At 29.8% G+C, this 25,398-nt stretch overlaps 1 protein-coding gene across 1 annotated transcript in view; it reads left to right on the top strand.

Annotated features, from left to right (window-relative positions):
• Window positions 1-7,855: 7,855 nt before the first annotated feature.
• The window catches only part of Eogt (EGF-domain O-GlcNAc transferase), a 29,213-nt gene continuing 11,670 nt past the window's right edge, over window positions 7,856-25,398 (top strand). Inside the window, exons 1-12 of the mRNA XM_067269916.1 lie at window positions 7,856-8,085; window positions 8,156-8,312; window positions 9,068-9,165; window positions 11,672-11,780; window positions 12,004-12,104; window positions 14,167-14,271; window positions 17,035-17,141; window positions 17,422-17,525; window positions 19,240-19,326; window positions 22,968-23,039; window positions 23,218-23,304; window positions 23,379-23,447. Of these exons, the coding sequence (XP_067126017.1) occupies window positions 8,084-8,085; window positions 8,156-8,312; window positions 9,068-9,165; window positions 11,672-11,780; window positions 12,004-12,104; window positions 14,167-14,271; window positions 17,035-17,141; window positions 17,422-17,525; window positions 19,240-19,326; window positions 22,968-23,039; window positions 23,218-23,304; window positions 23,379-23,447 (1,098 nt within the window). The 5' untranslated portion in view covers window positions 7,856-8,083. The remainder of the gene's footprint in view (window positions 8,086-8,155; window positions 8,313-9,067; window positions 9,166-11,671; window positions 11,781-12,003; window positions 12,105-14,166; window positions 14,272-17,034; window positions 17,142-17,421; window positions 17,526-19,239; window positions 19,327-22,967; window positions 23,040-23,217; window positions 23,305-23,378; window positions 23,448-25,398) is intronic.

The raw sequence follows: 25,398 nt of genomic DNA, 5'->3' as shown, positions 1-25,398 counted from the left end.
TATATTAATTTAAAAAGTAATTGCCGGCTTAATATAGAATTTGAAATTGGTAAACTTACACGGAGAACAAAAATCGCAGCATTCCTGTAAAGTTTGGAAATTGTTGCTGTTTCCGTCACATCCGCCATAAACGAAAAATTCGCATTTATCGCTGGAAAGCTTATAAAAATAATTTCTCATTCCTGCGCTACAGGGTCCAGGATCTGGCTGAAGATAACAGTCTATTGGTCTTTCTGAATTCAAAATTAATTCAAATTAATGTAAATATGAATATTTTAATCGCACCAAAAGAAAAGTTCCTTACTTCTGACATCGGCATTGATGCAAAGAATTAACATAACGATGAAAACCACTTCTCTATTCATAGCTTTTGATACTTTATATTTACTCGCCTTTATTTATACTGTGATCTTTATTGATGAGAATTACACACGTAACACGTGCAATTATATATGTATATATTATGACAAATTTATCATCATTAAATTTCGTAATAATACCGCGATATTATAAACGCCTTTGACACGTTTTAATTAAGACGTAAAAAATAGGAATTTATTCACAAATAATTTCAAAGCATTAATGCACTTTAATCGACTGGTTAAAGTGCGAGCTCTGGGAAAAGTGATTATCAGGACTTTCGGACAGGATTCGGCTGCAAAGTGAACTTCGGACCAACTTATTTTAAACATGGAGACGTTAAAAGCGGCACAGAAGATTGCTTACGAAAGTATCTAACGAATACGAGAAAAAAGACAAGTTATTGGATAATGGAAATACTATAAACTTAGGCCTATTCGAAGAAAAGGCGAAATTGATGCTAATAGTTGAAAACAAAGTTAGAAAAATACTGTTGACGGAAACTGCGGATGATGATATTACTGAGCGAGAAATAGATGAATTGGAAACAAATCTCGATAAATAGATTATGCGCAGCAAAATGAACAGTTTTAAAGCAAAAATAGAGAATTCCGTTTACATTAATATGGGTGTTCGTTTACAGCTACAGACAATTAATGAATCAGTTTGGCAAAATTCGTTATTACCATATCCGAAGTTAAAATTACCAGTGGCGTGCCGTGACATTTGATGATAGGGAAGCTGTGTTTCTGTAAGAAACCGACTTTCAGGGGCAATCAGTTACTTGCGCGTCAGTAATGGTCTAGGGTCCATTCGTACATGGGTGGTGGCTGTAGAGACAAAGACGACAAGTATCTGACAAAAACCGTTTATTTTAACATAAAATAAACATACACTATGTACAAAATAGTTTGCTTTAGGACAATCAGCCGTTCGGACATCCTGAGCGTCGATGTCTTCTTCGATGGTCGATCGAAGGTGGCCCCGAGACAGTGGCGTTGACAAGTCTGTAAGGCACGGCGAGACTTCGTTCGTTGGAGTCGGGAACACGGTCTAACTCCGAAGTGGCACGGGTTACAAGTTGGCACAATAGACGAGAAATTGTTTTTTTTTTTTTTTTTTTTTTTCTTTTGCACGTTGACACACGGCGTTTTGGTTATTCGGAACGTTAATCGAGTGCCAGGGGGTGTCCTCGATTGTCGGAGATTATATCAATCTCCGTTCTTTCTTTCATCCATTTTGATTGGTCGTTCTCCCTCAATCATGCTTCCCGAGTGGTTGGTCCCTCGTTACTAAACGTAACGAGACTCTTACCTGGAGCGCGAAAAAAGTCAAAATCGAAGACGAATTCGATCTTCCACCGATCATAGGACGACTTTCTTCCGCGATTTATGGTTTCTGCCTGGCAGTTTGATATAAACAATGGGTGTCCGACTACAAACGACTTTTACCTATGTTTTTTTTTAAACTAATACATTTTTCTCTAAATTAACCGTTTTTTCGTGTCTTTCGTGACGGGTCAGACCTGTCCGGTACATGACATTTCCATAAATGTTTTAAATAAATGCTGGAAATGGCAAAAATAAACAATTTATGTATTTTAGTTCTAAAATACAAATAATACATACATAATACAAATTGATATGATGCAAACAATAATAGAAAAACTTGTTTTGTTTTTAATTTTTTATAAACTAACTCTATTTGGCGATTTTTTCCGCAAAGTCGTTAATTACTTTATCATAAAAGTCGCTGGTCGTCGACTCCATCAACGTATTTAAAAGCACTTTTTCTATCGAAAGCAACGCTAGCGACCACAATTTTTCCTCCGACCGAGTGTTTCTGGCCAATGTATGAATTCGCTCCGTGGTCGAAAAACTGCGCTCAACAGACCCACTGGTAGATGGTACCGTAAAAATTAATGATATTAAATCATATAATTCTTTTAGTACGTCTTTGTTCGGATCGACATTAATTATAATATGTTTTATGTCTAAGAGTTACTTGTCAATGTAGTCTGGACACGAATATAAATATTGCGATTCACTACGTAATTTAGATAAATCAAAAAATTTCCCATAAAATTTACTTACTTTAAAGAATTAAAACACGCTTGGAAAAATTGTTAATAATTTTAATATTATGAAAAACATTTAAAAATGATAAAAATTCTAAAGATTTTATGTCTGAAAATCTGTCAATATAATTATAATTTTCTTTTAATTATACTGTAATTAAATATAATTTTGCCAAGAAACGTACATAAAAATAACATTGAATACTCTTTACTTTTTAAATCTTAAACAATTCACTTAGTCAGATAGCTCCCTACCCAATGGCTAAGGGATAGAATCGCTAGAAGCGTTACACGTGTGTAGCTTCCACCAGCTAAACCGGCTGAGGTTAGTGCTCTGTAAAGCGCATGCGCCAATGCCCTCTGGCTGCTTTACACCATTCAGTTATTCCCGCCGTGAAAGCTGTCTCCGAAGCGCTTCCATTCTGCCACTGACATTCGAATATACAATAACAATGTTATCGTTTTTTTCACATATAGTATAGAATTTATTAATAAGATACATAATGCAGTTATAATAAAATATTAATTTTAAGTAATTCAAAGTACGTTAAAATATGAAAATTTATATTTTAGAAAATACAAGGGAAGGTCATTGGAAGGTGGAATCGGCGCTTCCATCGCTTCCAATGACGGCACGCCACTGAAAATTACCCACATTTCATGGTATTGTGAAGAAATGCTTTGGATTCTGGGGACAGTTCCAGAAAATTCGCGGACTTGATCTTCATCAATTTCCAACGTTGAGAGCGTATAAAGGAATTAAGTATTGGTTAGATACGTGCCGTGTTACAGAAAGGATACGTAATGAGAAATTGTAATTTATTAGTGTAATGATAAATGTAAGTGTGAAACTTGGATAGTTTTCCAAAGTTTTCGTGTACACTGCAAAGTTCTCGTATAATACAGTAATTCACATAACTACAATAATTTAAAATCGTAGGTTCTTTTTCGAAGAACAAGTATATGATGATGCCCGTGGGTTTATATTACTGTGCTTTTAATCAAATCTTTTTCAATAGTGAAGAAAACAGCATATTTTATTAAATTACTATTTCTACATGGAAAAACATTAACTGATTCGATAGTAGCTTTTCTTTTTTATCTTTTTTTTATACATAAATGTAAAATGTACGCACTTTTCATATACATGTAAAATGATAATAAAACAACACTGGTTTATTAAAGGTTTTAATAAATCTTATAATTGCAGTTAATGTGGTTACTCGAGATGTCTCCTCGTTTTAGTTTATGAAATAAATTATAGAAATGTAATTTATTTAATATTTTACTTAAAATGTATGTTAAATACCTCAGTTTATTAAATGTAACAGAAATATTAAAAACGTAAATCTCTTGTTCTTTGTTTCCACAATACGTGCCTACTTAATTGATTCTTTACTTTAGTAAATTTAGACTTTAATATTTTGAAATGTTTCAGCTGAAATCAAAGAACATAAAGTTCAATTCTACTATTCATTTTCATTCAAAATCAATAAAATTTGGATAAAACATTCTCCTATATTTTTAATGCATTCTATATAACTGCAACCTGGAATATATTTTGATAAACAACACAATTTCAAAAGTATAAAAACAGCAAATCATATGTAATGGTTAATTTTATCACGAAACACGATAAAATGATTGGGTTTTGTTTATTTCTTTACGTCAAAGCGATACGCGGGCGATCTGCCGGGGTGGGATGCCCCACAAGAGGACTTTATATGGAAAACTAACCCCGATTTATATGATTCTAACGTGAAGAAAACCCGGAAAACTCCATGTTCAGGCGGGAAACCATGAGAAACTACCAGTGTGCAGTGATGTTAGCCATTCGGCCACTATTGAGTTCCGGTTCTTCGAACAAACCAGATTATTTTAATTAAGTATACTTGGCCATGTATAAAACATAAACACTTATAAACACTTCCTCACACTTTATTCGTTGTTACTGTATAACATGGACTAGGGAGCATTTTTACACATTTATTTCCTTTACAGCTAACAACAAATAAGCACGAAAAACGGGTGCTCCCCGAAAGGACTTTCTATGAGAAACCGACTCTATTTAACAAGTAAGATACACGAAGAAGACATACACAAAACTCCATTCGCCCAGCCCGTTGATGAAGTTCGAACCCTTGAACAACTACCACCTTTTAGTGTTTATTCTACTCGGTCCTAGTAGAGTATCCTTACACATTCGAAATTTTCTGGAAAAAATAAACAGAATACCAGAAAAAAAATACGGCAAAGAATTAATATAACGATGCAAATCATTTCTGTATTCTTAGCTTTTGATATTTTATATTTACTCGCCTTTATTTATACTGTCATCTCTATAGCTGAGAATTTCACACGTGACATATGTGTATTATGACACATTTATCATCATTAAATTTCGTTATAATATCGCGAATATTATTATGAAACCCCTTGACATGTTTTAATTAAGACTTAAAAAATAGGAATTTATTCATAAATAATTTCAAAGAATTACATTTATTTCAAAGCATTAATCATGCATGTGTCGATTAAAGTGCTTGAAAATAGAATTCGGGAGAGCTATTCCTTTACGAGAGGCCAGATCAACTGGCGTCCGCGACAGGATTTGGCTGCAAACTGAATTTTGGGCCTATTTATTTTAAACACGGAGACGTTAAAATCGGCACAGAAGATTGCTTACGAAAGTAAGTAATGAATACGAAGATGAAGACGAGTTATCGGATAATGGAAATATAAAGTTAGGCCTAATCGAACAAAAGGCGAAATTGATGCTAATGGTTAAGGAGCAAGTTAGAGAAACACTTTTGACAGAAACTAAGGATGATGATGAGACTGCGCGAGAAATAGTTGAATCGGAAGCATATATTGAGAAATGGATTATGCACAGCAAAATGAGTTTGTTCTCTGTCCTCCCGGGGAACAAACTTTGATGTCGCGAATTATTATTTGGACATAAATCAAACCCTTTATCACCGAAAAGAAATCTCCGAAAGAAACGAAAAATGGGATAGATTAGTCGTACCAACGTTATGATAGACTATGTTTTAAAATTGATCCACGATATCTCCAAATCAGGACATTTAGGCACGAAAAAGATGAGAAAAAATTTCAGATAATTCTTTTGGCCAGAGATGAACAAAAACACAACACATTACTGCGACGGTTGTCAGGAATGTGCGATGTGGAGAAGGCCCCTGCACGGACATCAAGCCCCTTTGTCAACGTTTCCGGCCTTCCTAGGGTACTGCACTAGACATCCAGGGTCCTTTCCCTATCAGTCATAACGGTAACAAATATCTGTTAGTCTTTATCGACCACTTTTCTAGATGGGCAGAAGCAATCCCGTTGCCCGATATTACCGCCAAAACAGTGGCGAAAGCGTTCCTCATCCAAATGATCCTGAGACATTCAGCTCCAAAACACTTACTTACGGATAGAATCCAATTTGGTTTCTAAAGTCACGAAGGAAGAAAGCGAATCCTTACGCTTAGAGAGACTCTTTACGACAGCGTATCACCCCAAATGTAACGGGATAGTCGAGCGATTAAATAAAACCCTGATAGACATCTTAACCCCTCAGGACTGAAACGGAAATTAAACTTTCCTTTTTCTCGAAGAAATTAATTTATTTTACTTTAAACAACTCAGAGGGAGTAATGCTCCTTATACTTGTGACATGCTGGAAAGATCTCTTTTGCACCTGGATAAATGTTAAAGTAAACAAAATCATGTACAGCCGTAAGATTTGATGATTACATTGAAATCAATGCTGTTGCATATGTCACAAGTTGGAAATGCAGTAAGTTGTGTAAAGATTGCATTGACAAAGTTGTTATGAAATTATGACATGTATATTTTCAAGAATAATCTTGAAAATATACACTAATCAATAAAACAGTTTGACAATACTTCATTTCTATACATACAATACATATACATTTGTTAAGAATACTTTCAAATTGCACTTTATGTTTTCTCTATAGTAATAAAAGTAATTTAAAATCAACTTTGTGGCCAGTGCATAAAATTACCGAACACGTAGTTGATCGAGGATTCGCACTTTGCCAACTGGCTGGCCATGTGGAGTTTTCTGGATTATCTTTACGTGTCTCTTCGCACTTCGTATCTAAATAGTTTCCCATAAAAAGCCCTCCTAGTAGCCATATCTCACCGAACCAACGCAAACCAAAATCAACTTTTTATCAACAAATATTGATACATCTACCTGATGGTTGTTCATTGTTTCAAACATGCCAGCACATTTTTATTGATAATTTTTTAATTTTTGGTTGCAGGAATTAAATTGATGAAATAAGGCAAAGCAACAAGGGCCATCTACCAAAAAAGAAAGAGTAACGCCAGAGTGGACTTTCTATTGAAAACTAGCTCCTAATTGGGTGTGAGACACGCGAAAAAATCGCGAAAAACTTTCTTTTTCAAGCGCGCATCAGCGACCGACTACCAGTGTCTGGTACGATAGTTTATCCCAAAGCGGGTATCGCTTTGGTTTATCAATTAGGCTACTTGGTCGAGAGATACGTCTCCTCTGCACCTACTTAATACATCTGTCCCAGTCTATTCTGTATATTCACATATATAATTCTAAGCTTAAAATTGTCACGAGAGAATAGAAACGCGATGCCGGGAATACCTCTTCTTACTTATATTACTTTACACTTCTCCCATGTGGTACTAAGAAAACATTTTTTTCCCTCACACCCAATGTAGATTTGGCTCTTGTTCACAATGGGTGCGGCCGGGTTGGTGAAGGACGGACCGCTCATAAAAATTTCTGGTGTTGCTGGTCCGAATTCATTCCGAGTCCTCCAGAACAGTAGTCTGACACCCGGACTGCATCGGCCATTCGGTCATTTCAGCTCTTCAACGGTCAACTTAAAGCGGAACGGAGTTTAAACAAACCTCCGTAAAGGCGGAAGCGCGCCAAGAAAAACGGCGAGTTTGCGACAACAATTATTATTTATTACGGTGCCATTCGAAAAAAGTATACGCCAATTCAAATTTTTGCGGCTTTGGCATTTATTGTTACACTTCCGACAGCCACTAGCAACAAGTAACGTCGATTCTTCGTATGTACTGTGACGTTTTTAATTAATACCGTGCGGTTAAGGCATCGGTATTAATTTGAAATCCAGGCCAGCATCTCCACGGGAATTTTTCATGGCCGTTCTGTCCTTGGTATGTCAAGTCCCATTACGGGCCTGGCTAAATGGGGGGAAAAACCTTAAACAAATCCTAAATATAAAACAATTAAAATTTATATATTTCTTTTAAATTTATTTTTATCACACCTTTGATAATTTTAATAATAATAAAAAAAATTAATAACACATTAATTTCGTCGTATACATAAAACAACTGAATAGAAGTACACGTGTTTTTTTAGTGGCGCCATCTGTGAAGGTTTACCTAAGAAACTTTCCTTTGTATATAAAATTTAAAAGTTTAAAATATTTTTTTACAAACATGAAGCATTGTACTTTTCTAAATTTAAATTAAATATTGTAAAAATTACAAAAAACCGGCGTTTTGTGTAATGGTGCGAAAAATAGAAAAAGACTGTGATTTATGGTAACAATGCTTTGAAATGATGAAGTAAGCACGAGGAAAGATATCCATAAAATGTAAACATTTATTTTATTAATGTCTTATATTACTTTATTCATTATAACTTTGTTTTTCTCTTTATTTCAGGTTATTATACTTGCTGTTTCTTTCTTTTATCCATTTTGCAAGTTTAAAGAGTATTTGGGATGACATCAATTTGCCTCCAGAGCACATGCCTTATTTCTTTAATAATAATTTGCATTTGGTTTCACTCTGCGAAAAAAATAGAAATTGCCCCTATAAGGTAACTTGGTAGAAGGTATTTTTAGGTGCTTTGTCTATATCAATGAATGAACCAAAAGTAACTTCTGTCTATTTATATATGAATGTCCCATAAGCCTTAGGAATTATGTTGATATTTGTTTATTCTTCTACGGGTAAAGCGTGTGGCGGAGTAAGATGGGGAAGACCTGCGGTCGGCCGGAAGTTGCCAGAGTCTAAGATAGAGATCTCGTATCGAAACGTTGCGAATGGCTGGTCAAATAGACGTTTGTCGGACGCAGACTCTATTTGTTGCCATTCGATAACTGAAACGTACCGTAAACTAAAATAAGAGGTTTTCTTTGTTGCGGGGCCTTTATGACATATGTAAACGGTTAGAAGTTTTAATTCCTACGAGTCGTTAGAAACGGTTAGTTTTAGAAAAGAAATCGTCTAGGCCTTAACGGGCTGGATTGGGCTGGCGGGTTGCTGGTTTGTGACTCCCGGTTTAAGGCTTCGTCCGGATTGCTATATGTGATTGGTACAAATCTGAATGTATCTTGTTAAACTCTTTGCAACTTTATGCTAACTGTGGGTCTCTTCCATCAAAATAACTTGAATTTGTTCCTCCATACTTGGTGTTGTACTTTATCTGTAAAACAAAAAACAAAGATTTATGTAAGTCCTGTGATTCCAGACTTATGAAACATCCTGTATATACATACATGTGTGTGTGTGTGTGTGTGTGTGTATACATATACATATATATATAAAATTATAATTAATTTTTAATTCCAGAAATACTTAAACAAGAAAAACTGTTGGGGATATGAAAAGAACTGTTCCCTAAGTTACAGATATTCTGATCCTATTTGTGATGGTGAAGCAAAAGGATGGTAAGTACAATTAAAATATAAAATAGGAAATATTCCATTTTTTTACAATTGATAAAGATTATTTAGTTACCGATTACTTGATACAAAAAAAAATTGAAAACATAACACATGAAATTACCTTGTCAATATCATGTTATGTATATGCTCTTTAAGAGTGAAAAGTGACTAATCTTTTAGAATAATTTTTTAATCATTGAAAATGGATAAAAATAACTACATTTTTGGAATAAAACTAAATTTAGAAACATTATATATAAAGTTATAAATATGTTTTATTACTTGATGATGATCAACAACACACCCAACAGCCGTGAGTGAACGAGTCAATTTTCATAGCGTCATCTCTTGCGCAAACTAACAATTAGAATAATTTTAATTTAGAATAAACTGGAAGAAAAGAATCAGCCCGAAGCGGGACTCGAACCCGCAACTCTCGCTTGCCGTGTGGATGCGTTGCCAGTTACGCTATCCGGACCTTCGTTCCGATCTCCTCTTCCAGCATATATGAGTCACGACTGGGGATGCATCCGCACCCACAGCCTGCAACCCCCACACAGGCAACTCAGTCAGCCAACAGAAGTTTGGGTGTGTTGTTACTTATATTATTGGGAAACCCAATAATATAAGTAACAACTTGTATTATACAAAAGTAATATAAGTTGGTGTTTATTATTTGATGATGATCAAATTATAGTAATTGTATTTTCATATGTATGAATGTCTAATGTTTAAAGAATTAAATGTTTTTAGAGTTCTTGAGTTATTTCTAGAAAAAAATAAATGATTAAATAAATATAAATGAAATATTAAAATATTTAAGTAGAACACAGCTTTTAAAACTGTTCATTTTAATTTACAAACAGTGATAGAAGTTGAGACATTAAAATATTTATGTACTGTTAAAAATATCAAGTTAACAGTTAAAAATTTGTTTTTATGATATATATAAACAATACATTAATATAAAGAAAAATTATAATCAAAATGAAAAATTAATAATAATCTAGCAATACAATGGCCTGATGATTGTATGGTTAAGGTAGCATCCTACAGACATTTAGACATTAAGGTTGTTTTTATTTTCAAAAAATGATATCAGTAAGAATGAATTTTACATTCCTAGTATAAACTTTTCAAAGAGAACTTTTGTAACCAATATAAAGTAGTACGCATGACATACAGAAATAATTTTAACAAAATAATGAAGTAATTATATAATGTGAGGAAAAATTTTATGCAATACTTATTCAGAAAGCTTTATAAAAGCAATTACTGTTCTCTATTTAGAGTCATTAAAAAGAAATAATTATTCTTTAATTGACTTTATATTCTAATAACATAATTAAAATTTAGAATATATAAATTTAAGTAAGTCCATTGGTAATTACAATTCAGAAGGCGTCTAAGTAGGCAAATTTAACTATATATAAAATTTAATAAAATATAATTGCAATGATAGTTATTAACATTGCAAATATACGATAAATTCTAATAATCTTGTATTTAAAATTGCAAAAATTCCACTTTTGAAAACGAAAACTAAATTTTTTATTGCAAATTTCTTCATATATACTTAAAATACACTTTATATTAATGTAAACATAATAATATATTATAATTGAAAGAAAATTATATATCATTTAAGAAAATTAATGTTACCATTTCTTATTTGATAATTAGTATTACATAAGTCATTTGTATAAATTTCTTATTACGAGTTTAAAAATTAGTATTTTATTGCTTAAAATTTTCATGCCATTACAGTTTCTTAGAAATGTATTCATAATTGTCTGATTATTACTGTTTTATAGTAATAAAATATAAATTTAACTTTATACAAAAGTAAATTTGAAATTAATTATTTGAATAATGGACAAACGGAATTTAGTTTTACACTACTGTAATCATATTTTACAATACAGACTTTTTGAGTATGTAAGTAAAATTATGCCTTGTAAATTTTAGTAGAATTACTTGTTTATTTATAGGGATGAGACAATATGATTTGCGTTGAAAATCCAGTCTTTCTTGTTAGTGTGTTGACCTTCACGACTCAGTAGTTAGGAAGTGACAAAGTTCTATTTATTTAGCTTCATCTTTATACTAGTACACAGCATTTTTCCATTTTGCAACAATAAAATTTGTACTATTTAGATTATTTATAAGTACTAATTAGCGTTACATTTGAATTTTTACTAATTTTATGTTTAATAAAACAGCATAAAATTAAACATAATTTTACAAAAAATTAATTGTAAATAAACCAGTTATTGAAGATTCTGGTTTAGCACATATATTCAATTGTTCAATTAAAGTAGGAATTTCATATTAAAATTACTTCAACTTATATTTTCATGTATTTCAAATTTCTATATAAGGTATTCTTTAACGAAATATATTAATATAGCATGAATTTTTTACTAATTTTTGATATTTTGAAAACTTTTAGTGTGTTTATTTTTAAAACTATTGTGATGTAAACTTCTTTACTTTTTCGTTAATATAGGGTCACGTCAAAAAAAGATCAGATCCATACTTTTTATACTCAAGGAGATTTTGGTTATATTAAAGAAAGAAAGAACGAGTTGATCACATTATGTTTACCAGAACATCCTGTAAATATAAATTTTAATTTTATTATAAAATTCCTTTAATTGTTTTATATATATATATATTTAATAAAAATAAACCTATATTGAGTTGTAATTATGGCAATAATCATTTATAATTTAATATTAGGAACTTGTAACTAAACTAAATTTGTTTCTTACAAATGAAAGCCAATAATTTTCTTCATAAAAGTTGTTTAATATAAATCTTATTTTGTCAAATTTACAGGATGATAGTTTACTTGAATGCAGCAAATATACTAGATTTTGTAGGGCAAGGAATATAATTTTTCATTTCAAATCACTTGAAAAACTTCCGGAACCGATAAGGTGAGTAAGCATTTGTTCTGGGTTAATTATTAAAATTCTTTCTCTTGTATCTAATAAATTAAGATACATGATTACTAAATAAAATTAATATATGGATAAGGTGATTAAAAAAGTAAAATAATAAAACTGTTTTTAAATTTATAACTATTAACATTTTAGTATTATACACTTATTAATTCTACAAGGTAATTATCAAGAAAAATTATTGAACGCTTGCAAATGAGTTTCAGAAACACGATGTGAAATTTGAAATATTTGAAATTCAAATAATACAGTAGAGCATCGATTATCCGACTCAATTGGGGACTGGGGAGTTGGTCGGATAACTGAAAAAACGGATAACCGAAAAATATAAAAAATACATTATTAGTATATTCCATGTAATTACTATATTAGTATATCACTATTAACCTACTTCGCGTTGAATTTTCATCGATGATAAGTCTAACAAAATTATTTTTAAAATAATGATCATCGCTATTGTATCGTTAAAAATTATTTCTTTATTTTGCACAAAATAAATACAAAAATAAAAACAAAATAGAAAATTAAGCCTGGTTTAAATACTGGTCTCCCTTTAATGGTCGAGCCAGTGTTGCCAGCTAAAACACGCAGAAATTTAACAAAATAATATTAAAGTAGCCAAGACATAGCCAAATATTGTAGCGCCACATCACTAGCGGACATTTGAATTTGCCGATTAGAATGCGGTCAGTTAACCGATGTGTTGGTTGACTGGGGGTCGAATAATTGATGCTCTACTGTAATGTACTTAAGAAGGTAAAATAATGTTTAAATGTTTCATATTTTACACTGACTATTTAAAATTTGCTTTATGTTTTATATTATCATATATATTTATAATATAAAATTTAAAAATAATGCTGATTATCACAGTTATCAAATAACTTAATGTTGCAAATAAATAATTTTTTTTGATATAACTGATAGCACGTGTATTGTTTTCTGTAATTTTCAGCAAGTTACTGATTAGGTTCGACAGAATTTGAAAAATATAAATATTTTAAAACTCTGTAACGAACTATTGATCTAACTATTCATGTGGGGATAGATTAATAAAAGTTTTACAAGTAATTCTTAAACCATAAAGTTTAAAAATTAATATTGAATATCAGCATTTAATAGCAAAATGGCAATAGACTCTACAGTTTATTTTGCAGCTGAAGATTTCTATAAATTTTTTAGCAATTTGCAAATTATTCAAATGTTTGTCAGTGTCATCTCTAGTGTAAAATTGCCAATTATTTTGTATTCAGAATTATTGTAAAGTTGTATTCGTTAGTAAAATTAAATTGTTTTTCATTGGGTACATTCGTTAAGTCAAATGAGTTAAACAAGAATGACGTCATTGTTATTCTTGTTTCGTTAGACTTTTTGAACGATTTGTCATAACTAAATGGCTGTTTCTAAAATCGAAGATATGAATGTTGCTAGTGCAGCCTTATCCAAAATATTTTTCTTAGGTTGCTTCGGATGGACAGTTATTTCAATCATTTCACTTTTTAATTCACAATTTAAACACTCTAGTAGATCTAGAAACATCGATATCGTCGGGCGCCATTTTCTTAACGAAGTAAACTAACTCTTTCCTTCGTGAGCTTCGTCAGGGTTTCATTCGATACGTCATCACCGCAGAGCATGCGCACTGAGCGAGACTACTACTTTTCGAACGATTTGTTACTAACGCGTTTAACTCGTTCGACTTAACGAACGTACCCATTGCTTCAAACAGTAATCATGATCTTGTAATTTTTGGTCATAAATACCAAATTCAAAAATTATATTTGTTGTACAGAAAACTCTTTAAATTTTACAATAATAATCTGATGACAATGATTATTTTTTTGTATTACAATAACTGTAAATTTAAATAACAAAATCTAATATTATATAAATAGTCAGAATTTTATCTGTGAAATCGTTTAATGAAATTCTTAAATTATAAAATAAAGATTTTGATTGTAATTTTAGAAACTTTTATATTAAATTTTATTAATTTTTTAAATTTAAAATAGGAAAATAAAACATTATTATTTATTAGATATCGAGATGATGTGGTACAGAAAGGCGAAGTAGGAGGCCATTGTAAATTAAATAAAATGCAGTTAAAAAAAGAAGGAGAACATAAGAGTCCACTTCAGTCATGGTAAATTATAAATCAATCATAATAAAAATATATTTTTTACATATACATATACAATATACTCCCTATTTATGAGGTTTATATTCTACAAAATTACTGCGTATGCAAAATCATTGAAACCATACATGTAGAAAAAGGTAATATATTGGAAAGATAAGATTAGGAGATTAAAAATACTTATAATTAGAAAATAAAAACCACGTTTTCATACAAAGAAATTTGTTTATTCTCAAAATAACTTCTTATTTTTGTTTGATTTGCCATTCTTTGGACGTCATACAACAGTTCTTGGTAATGTGACTTGTATTTTGTTATTTAACTCTTCTTTTAAATTTTAGATTCTTATCCTAAAATCTTTGTTTTGCAGAGCATTTTTTCTAAAATTTTCAATACTTTCTTTAGAAGTATCATATGAATTTAAACATTGTTGATCCAGAGCAGTGATGTACAACCTTTTCTGAATGCAGGCTGCAAATGAACTTTGTAGACTTCCAACAAGCTGCATGCATTTTTTCATACAGTGTTGCAAGTTTGTAAGCCTCCTGACTATCAATATATTTGATAATCTCCAGTACACTAGCTACTAAAATAAATAATAAACAACTCAAAGCCTGATGCATATACAGAAATAACCAACGATTGCCTTATTTATAAGGTGATCATTGGTTATTTCAGCTACTAAAATATTTGTCAAATTAGAAATATGTAGTTTATTCTCATCTTTTTACTGATCAAGTTTAGTTTGAACCATTTTCATCATGAATCAGCTTAATTAAGGTTGCATAATGGCAGAAGCAGAACTCAGGAAAATGAAATTATATTGACAATGCCTCTGGGGCCACAAATTAGAAGATTGAGAGCCATGTGATCCTTGAGCGATATCCGATGTAGAGTATACAAATAAGGCAAAAGAATTAAAAATCATTTAATTTCCTCTTTGGGCTGCAATTTGAAAAAATTGTAGACCTATAAATTTCCACTGTTGTTCGTCTGTTGTCTGTCCTTCCATAATCTCAACAATGGAGTTACATAGATGAAAGTTGTGACCATATATGGAAAGCTTAGTGGCAAAAGGCCCTGATTAACTATATAAGAATGCCCATGCAAACTGAAAGTCATGTTATTTCAATTCAAAAATTTTTCCCTGAAAGGTGTTAGATAGGTGACTAGCACAACTCTATTGTTAAAGGAAGAGTATGATGTACAGGGACAAGCCACTACAAATTTGGGGTGGAGAGCATATATTTTAAATTAAATAAATTAAAAGTATGATTAAAAATTGTAGCCTGGCATCGAGACAATGTCACAATAAATAATTGTTCATTATCACTTTCAGTACCATCATTCCCATTTCCTATTTCATTGCAATCATGGTCTTTAGCCTCCTTGAACAGTACATCATTCTCTGTTATGTCCAAGTTTTTGCTAATTTGTTAAAGCTCTATATGTTGCATAATAAAATGCTAAACTTGATGATAGTGTGTTTTTGAACTTGTTTGCATCTTTACATCTAAACAATAACGTTATTACAGGTGTGTTTATACTTATATGGAAAACTAAGTATTTTTAAGTGAAATAATAATTTTTATTATAAAGGAAATTTAATTTTATAAAATCATTATTAAAATTTCAATAGTGATTTCTTAAAAGGCAATTTGAATCCATGATCTTGTAAACAAGGATTGAAACTTTAACTAATTTTCTTTTCAAATCAATGAGAGTTGTTAAAGCAGAATTATTAATATTTTTAACCTTGAATAAAAGAAATATTTTTATGTTTTTATTTAATTAATTTGGTTTAGTTGAAATGCATAAAAGACCTGAGACATATGCTTGTGAATATAAAATTTTTGTTTATTGAAGGTAGCTTATTGACTATGTTTCCTCTAGCTGCGCGACTGCGCATGAGAATTTATGTGCTGTGCAGGCGAGCATGCACGCTGATTTGAATTATTGTTTACTTATTTATCACTCTGTATGCAACATGATTATTGCTACATATATTTTGATTAAATACATTAAATCATTGACAAAAGATAATATTTTGTATGGAATTATGTTTTAAAATGAATTTTAATCTCTACTTTATAATTAATTATTTTAATTTTTATAGGAAAAAATAAGATTTTATATATATATGCTCAGCAAAAATTTTTTTTGCTCAGGGAAGTACATGTTCTGCTCAGCTACAAAAAAAATTAGAGGAAACATTGCTTATTGACAGTTTTATTCTGTAGATTAGGGGCTACTCATTAATTACATGTACAGTTTGGGGGAGAGGTGTCATGAGAAGTACATCATTGTACATGATAGGGAGAAAGGGTTTTGAGATCTTCTATTTGGATTTTTTAATAGTTTATGAACTGTTAGAAATATTTGCAGAATTTTTAAAGCCCTTTCTTCAATGTCGGGAGAGTCCACATATATTGTTCATGTAATTAAAGGGCTTGCCAAAAGTACATCATTGTACACGACGGAGGGGAATCAAATGTGGCTCAAAAACTCTGCTTGTAATTAATGGGTGGATCTTTATAGTAAACTTGTAACATTATCTCTTTATTTTTTAATATATTTATAGTATTTTCAAAATATTAAAAGAATTAATTGTTGTAGTAAAAAGATTGTATTTTCAAAACAATAAGACTTTCAAATAATACTATTTTGTAAATATGAATTTTCTTTTTATCTCCATTTCGATTAAAATTTACTTTGAAACATTAATTATTAAAAAATGAAATAAATCTAAATATTGTAAATGTATTATAGGTTTGCCGAACTTGAACATTTTACAGAGCTTCCCTATCGTCCAATTCAAGATAAGAAATGTGATACTGTGTTTACAAAACCAACATTTATAATGAAGCTCGATGCACGTAAGTTAATTTAAAGGACCTAATAAATTTATAGATCTAAGAAATTTTATTTTGTAATGAATTTTATATCTATTTAAATATAAATTTAATTAATTACATTTTAAATTTTTGAAGTGATTGCAGCATTATAGATTTCATAATATTTAAAGTGACGATTCAATATTTTAAAATGCATTTCATTGTAAATTTTAATTAAAAAACCATATATATTTTCTTATTATGAAATCTGAATTGATGTTAATACAATTATAAATTAAAATTGTATCTATTTTTTTTACAGCTGTGAATATGTATCATCATTTTTGTGATTTTTTGAACTTGTATGCATCCTTACATTTAAACAATAGCTTTACCACAGATGTATTTATTCTTATATGGGACACTGTGAGTATTTTCAATTAAAACATGAATTTTTATTGTAAAAGATATTTAGTTTTCTAGAATCATTATCAATATAAAACAACGAACAAAAGTAACATTTGAACTTGGCGCCATATTTAAAACAATGAGAAAAATTGCTTAATTCAGGAAATCAAATTAAATTTTTATTCAGATATGTTTTCATTCTTTTATAAGAACATCATCAGCTGTGAAAATTATCAAGTGTGTTAGAAATTAGGATGAATACATTCACAAAAAGAAAACATATCTATATTCAAACTTTTTTAAATTTAAAATTATAAGGAAAGTTATAATTATACAAAAAAATTAATAAAGTAAAATTAGAATGAATTAAATATAATAGTGTAATGTTAAATGGAGTGTTTATATTTAAAGAAAATATCAATATATTAAAACTTTTAGGGTCGAGTTACACACAACAGTGGCGTGCCGGCACAGTGACCATTTGGTGCAGTAATATCGATAAATATCACACATAGCCAATCAGAGTTTCATCTACGACACTTGTATGATTGACAGAATACAGATCACGTGTCGTAGATGAAACTCTGATTGGCTATGTGTGGTATTTATTGATGCTTACTGCACTGTGCCGGCACGTCACTGTGTGTGTAACTCGACCCTTATTCATAGTCTTCACTTTGAAGAGATATACTGTATATTGCTTATTTTTATTTTTACCACTCTGCGGGTACTAAGAAGGCTTTTTTTTTATCATACCTATTGTGGTTCAAGCCCATGACCAGGTTGTATGGGATTGGACACTATATCTGGAAAAGGCTGTCTATGAAAAATTCCTGGAATTTTTTCAACTACACAGATTTGATTCCAGGTTCCTAGAGCAGTAGGCTGTTGCTTTTTAACTGCATTAGCCATCTGACGTCTGTGTTGCTCATTTAAATAAAAGATGTGAATGTGAATGAATGTCTCTTTAATCCAAATAAATAAATTCGGTAGACTTCCTCACAGCTATCAGGTTAGGTACGCCTTTATTGGAAATTACAAATGCATTTCGGGCCTTTGAAGGTGCTCCTCTGCCTTCAAAGCATTACACTGAGGAGGGGCTTAAATGCTAAATAGGCCCGAAATGCATTTGTAATTTCCAATAAAGGAGTACTTAGCCCGATAGCTGTGAGGAAGTCTACCAGATTTATTTATTCGGATTAAAGAGACATTCATTCACATTATGTATATATAGCTACCACATCTGACATTGAAATAAATAAAAGATCTTATGCTGTACATAATATGCATGTATATGCAGCTTTTAGCATAAAATTTTTACTGTCCAATTATTGCTTAATAATTTTAATTAAATAAATTTTAGAATTTGTAGGAAAAAGTGTAATCTACATATGATTAAAATGAAAAAATTTTTAATTTATATGGTCTGAAACATAAACAACATAAAACATTACTGTAGATAATTTATAGTAGGAAAGAAATGAAAATGTTTAGAATTAATAGACAAATGTTTTTTTATATATTTTGAATTACTTTGATATCAATTTATTTTATATATCCAAATTACTGTATTAATTAGCCTGCAATACTGTTTACATTCAGCTTTGATTATAATTAGGATGTCGACAAAGCTGGTTGTAAACAGAATATTACAGGCATTTAACAACAACCCATATGGGTTGACTTTAAAGCTAGGCAAACTCAACAAATTAATAGATATGAATATTTCCAGATACTATACAGAAGCAATTTTGAGATTACTTGGAAAGCATTTACTAAGCATCCATTACTTAACCTTGAACAATTTAAAGGAAAGAGAGTGAGTGGTATTACGATTACTTTTATAGGTTTATGCAGCTTAGAATATTAATTTTATGATGTAGTAATTAGCAATATTTTTATTATTTTGGTGAAGAGAGATTTAGAGTTAAAAAATTAGTCAGCCATGTCTAGTCACAACTTGTAGACTGTATTTTTTTCATAGCTTTAATTATTTGTGTAAATTTCAGCAGAAATCATACGTTTCTTAAGTCAAAATGAGATTTAGAGAGTAAGACTAAGAAATAAATCATTCTGTTTAAATAGCGCTGGACTGATAAATCATCAATGTTAAACTACAAGAACTTCCTCCAGACTTAACACTAGTACATTCTGACAGTTGGAGAAATTGTTTTGGTGAAAGACGTAGAGTTACTATTTATCATTGACAACAAATACCAGTGTTTGACATCATCCATAAAATTCAGTATTTTAATTGTTTTGGTAAATTGATTCAATTCTAAAATCTAATGTATTGATATTGTAAACATTTATCAGTTTTGGTTTAATATATCAGTTATTGGCACAACATTAGTAGTGAGCTAAACTATTTTTGCCAACCCATCACGGTGCTCTTAGTGGAAGGACATGATAGAAGCTGCGATGCCATTTGAAAAATGATGGTATAGGGCCCAAATTAGGGCTGGCCATTTTGAATAACTTATGAGAGGATGTGATGTAACTATAGTGAGTGACTCTAGAACAAATATGACTGTATTCTGGTTTTTCGTATTTGAAATGTATCAGTACAAGTTGTATAAATTTATAATAATAAGAAGACTCATGATAATACTGAATTTATTGGACCATAACTTGGCTAATTAAATATAGAAATTTAATTTAAATTTAATATGAGATGGTGACTTAATTGCATTCCTTTAGTCCAAATTACATTATATTTACAGTATATATTTAATTAGCATTATTGTTTAATTAACTAATAAATTTATACAGATTAATTAAAACGAAATTAGACAGATATTTACAGAATAATTTAAGAATTTTAAGAAGAATTTTTAATTTTAGTCATATTGGTGAAAATAATAATGAAAATATCTGATTACATCATTTTTTTAACACACATTGCTTTATGGTAATTAGACACAATTATTCTGTAGTTAGCATACATTATAATTACTGCAACTATACTGTTTCAAATTAGTGATAGTGAGGAGCAGGGTCTGAAATTCTGGGCCAACATCTGAAAAATTTCTAAGGATCCAAATCAGAATCGAAAATTGGTTTCCTAAAGAGGAAGGAATACTTTAATCACCTGGGCATCAGTTTTGAAGATGATAAAGGTTTTTAAACTCTTTCTGCCCTGAGGATACTAAGTGGGCGTTTTTTCTTTATCCATTGTGGATTTTGGCCATGTTTACAATAGACAATGGATGAGTGGTGAGAAACTGCCCTACTGATATTCAAGAAAAATTTTCTGGGGTGTGTTCTTCATCTGGATTTGATCCCAGGTTCCCATAGTGGTACACTGATGTCTTAACTGCCTCAACCATCCAGCTGTGGAAGATGATAAATTGGAACACATTATACAGGGTGTTCAGAAATTCCCATTACAGACTTCTAGAACTTGTAGAGGGGTGTGAGTACATAATATTTTGATTAGGAACCCATGTCAGGAAACATACCGTTTCCATTCTACGACGGTTTCAATCAGATGTTTAACTCTTCCACTTCTGCACAAGGAATTTGAATTAGCCGTGACGCAGTGCAATTATTAGGTAACTATTCAACAGGAAACATAACGAAACATCCATTTATCACTTAAGCACGTTTGTTTTTATTTTTTCTCTTTCCCTCAGCAGAAGTGGAAGAGTTAAACATCTGAATTGAAACTGTCGTAGAATGGAAACGGTACATTTCTGGACATGGGTTCCTAATCTAAATATTACATACTCACTCCCCTCTACAAGTCCTAGAAGTTTGTAACAGGAATTTCCAAACACCCTGTATATCAAGGGTCACTTTGGCTATTTTATAACAGTTGCCAAACACATTTTTTATTGCCAAAATAGAAAGTCATTAAACAGATTACTTTTTTGCTTATTGTGACTTCTTGAGCCAATCTGAAATGGAAGGATGACCAACAATATAAAAAAATGCAGAGGTTTTATGACCAAGTTTCTCAGGCAACTTTACATTATTAACGGTAAAATTGTATCGAGTGACTCTTTTTAGGGCTTTTTCATCTGATGGATGAAATATAATTTTTGTAAATTGTAAATTTTGTAACAGACAGCATGATCTTGTATATACATATATAAAGTGTCCAAAATGTTTGTAATCACTTGTCAATATGCTGATCTTTATGAGTTGAAATAATTGCTTTAATGGAGTTTAAAACATAACAAAAACTTTTATAAGTACTTTCAAACATAATGGATTAGATCATAGAACACTATTCAATGTTCTAATCTTTTAGATTATTTGTATCTGAAAATGGGTAACTAATCCATTTTCAGATATAAATTTTTGTTTTGTTTTAAACTTCATATATATATGTATATATATACAGTATACAATAGAAAACACTTATTGTAATCACTTTGGGACTCGCCCTTACAGATTGCATTAAGTGAGGGTAAGTAAATGACACTACATTTAGTGGAAATTCTGGTTTTGTTTACTCTGACATTAAAAGGATGATTATAAAACAAGTATAAAAAATATAAGTTAAAGATTTATTAATGATTATTATTACTTTTGTTAATTAATAATAATTCATCTAACATATAATTGAAGTAAAAGCTGCCAGCGATTTAGATTACTGTACTGCAAACAAATAATATTTAAAACAATAAATATTTAACTTTTAAAGCATTTGTTAAGATTGATAATACTTGCATATTATTGATAGAGTGAAAAAATAATTAAAATTGCTTAAAGAAAATGTTAACTATAACTAAAATTCTGATTTTTGTAAGTGAAACTTTTTAACAGTATTTTAACTTATATGTTTTGCAATGTGCTAATTTAGATAGCATTAAATAATTGATTACAATATTCAGAAAAAGTCATGGTTGATGATCTTGAATTGTAGACAGTGTCATTTTCAACATTATTGTTTATTCTTTTTCTCTTATCTATGGAAAAAGACATGACACTAGGAAGCAATTCTTTAAGAGTTGTTGGTAAAAGTTACCTATGGTTCCAAAATGGCGGCTCGTCTCTGATTCAAGGAAACAGAAGAAAGAAAACAGTGGGGATGCACGTTCTAACCTATAGTTATAACCTATTCTAATAATTTGGTTGGTAATAATTATGGTAATTTATTAGAATAGGTTAGGTTAGGTTATGTAGAACATGCATCCCCACTGTTTTCTTTCTTCTGTTTCCTTGAATCAGAGACGAGCCGCCATTTTGGAACCATAGGTAACATTAACCAAGTTGTCTCCTTGTGTCATGTATTTTCCATAGAAATGGGAAATGGCTAAACAATAATGTCAAGAATTACACTGTTTACAATATCAGTAATTATAAGCATGTGTGAGTGTATATATGTTAAAAATAATTAAATTTTAATTTTTAAAAGTTTTTTTTATAATGTTACTTTTTTTAAAGTATTGAATTACATTATAAATATATTAAAGAACAAAAGAGATATTTAATTTGTTTTTAATAATTTAGGTGTGTTTCAAAGATGTTGTATTCCCATTGTTACCTCGAATGATCTTTGGAATGTATTACAACATGCCTTTGGTATGAATCAATTTTTCATATTGTAAAAATTTATGTTAAAAAGTAAAATAGATGATATATGTAACGTCAGAATACTAAACTCATTACATATAAATTAAAATAAAATATTTATTATTAATTACTTTTATTTTTCTACACATTCTTTTGAGTTAATTAGAAAATATAATGAATTTTATAGATACCAGGTTGTTATAAAAGTGGTTTATTCCATGCTTTTTCGAAACACGTTTTACATAAATTAAATATTAAGCAAGATGAATATTCTGTGAGTATATTAACACTTTAATTTAAAAATTTATAAATAAATAAAATAACTTAAAGAAATATATTTTAAATCAGGGAAAGAAAATTAGAATTACGTTATTGTCAAGAGCAACGGCTTACAGACAGATATTGAATGAAAATGAAGTAAGTTTATTTAATTTTTAACAATAATAACTGTTCTTATAAACTTTTTTTTTTTATTTAGCTCACTTAGGATTAATTGGAAAGACTTATAAATAATTTTATATGATATGTGTGTATATATAGTATATAATTAAATACACCAACAACTGCCGTAAATAATCGGGCTAAATTTTGGATATAAGATTGTAGATTAGAAATAAATTTGGCACTAGAGTTAGGCATTAGGCTCCATCTCTTATTAAAATTAATAATTATAATATTTAATTAATTAATTTAGATTAATTAATCAATCTTAATGGCATCTAACGCCTAACTCTAGTGCCAAATTTATTTCTAATCTACAATCTTATATCCAAAATTTAGCCTGATTATTTATGCCAGTTGTTGGTGTATTTGCTTACGATGTCAGGTTTTGCTTGATGTATATTTTTGTATATAATTAATTATTAAACTATGTTTAATAATTGAACATGCATTCAAAATCCTTTGAGATTAAGAAATGTATATACATAGCTTTAATTAATTACTTATAATGAATGACTTTTCAATTAATTTAATAATATTTCATTTATTTTACATTAATGTGATATGAATGAAATGTTTTGTTCTATAATTTATTAAGAATGGTTAAAACCAGTTTGGAACAGTTGTGAAAAATAAGCATATTTAAAATATATGTCAATTAACTGATTTTTGGGGTATCTTTGCACATTTCCATTCAAAGTTATGTTATTAGTTATCAATACTATTGTATAAAAATGCAAATAAATAAATATATTTTTTAAAATTTAATATTATTTAAACATACTGGATACACTTTACGATGTGGGGAGAGAAAAACAATCATTTACAAATACAAAAACTCTTGGTATTAAATACAAATGAACATAAAAATTACAAAATTAGAACGAAATAACATTAATTAAATTAGATTTAAATTACACTTAAATTAAATTTAAATTAAATTTGGGAGCATTTGCCAGTATAAATAAAAACAACAAATAATAATAATAATAATTCTTACCTATAAAAGACAAAATATTAGTAATGAAGCCACCAATTGACAAATACTCCCCATGCAACTACTATATATATATATATATATGATAATACGAAATACACAATTACTTTGATTAATTTCTATTGAAATTTTTATTTGATGTATTGCAAAGAAATATTACAAATTATTTTATAACTAAATTTATAAAATATAAAGTAAAATAAAATTCATTTAAAGATCCTGCTTCTAAACAAATATTTTTGATATAAAATTGTGTTTCTTTCTAGTTTAAAATAAATACAGTCCAACCTGTTTTTATGCGGTCTTTATTTGTGCGATTTTTTATTTGTGCGATATAGTTGGCGACTAGTCTCATATGTTTTATCGTCTCACGTTGACTTATTATAGCTAAATAAACTTATTATAGCATAAATGAACTTATTATAGCAATATTATTTCATGAATATGCGAAAAATGAAATAATTTATTTTTTAAGTCAACAAAACACCTCCTGGACAAAAATATGTAAAACAGACGATAGACAAGACGATGCAGTCAAGTGCTGACATCTGTTGTCAATAAATTCTACGTCTGTTTTAATTACGTTAATTAAACCTTCAAAGTGTTTTCACATTCCTGGACCATTAAGATAAGATTCATTTCAAAGCGTAAATGTACTGTATTATTTTTTCTATTTAGATATAAAATTTTAGGATTTTTATTTTATGTTTAGACATAATCCCTGAAAATGAATAAGGGCAAAGACAAAGCAAAGAGGAAGGTAATTTCCTTAGAGAGACTATGATTTTAAAACGAGTTATTTTCTATGTGAGACTTTTTTTATGCGGTTCCTATTGACCCCTTAAAAAACATATCTTTTTAATTGTGTTGCGAAAACTATTTTTTATAGCCATCCGTAAAGTTTTGTGGGATTTTTTTTTTTTTATGCGG

This window comes from Centruroides vittatus, unplaced genomic scaffold (genome assembly GCF_030686945.1).
Source record: "Centruroides vittatus isolate TY-2023 unplaced genomic scaffold, ASM3068694v2 contig_359, whole genome shotgun sequence".
Classification (NCBI taxonomy): domain Eukaryota; kingdom Metazoa; phylum Arthropoda; class Arachnida; order Scorpiones; family Buthidae; genus Centruroides; species Centruroides vittatus.
The sequence above is the reverse complement of the archived record's forward strand: the minus strand, read 5'-3'. Positions and strand labels throughout refer to the sequence as shown.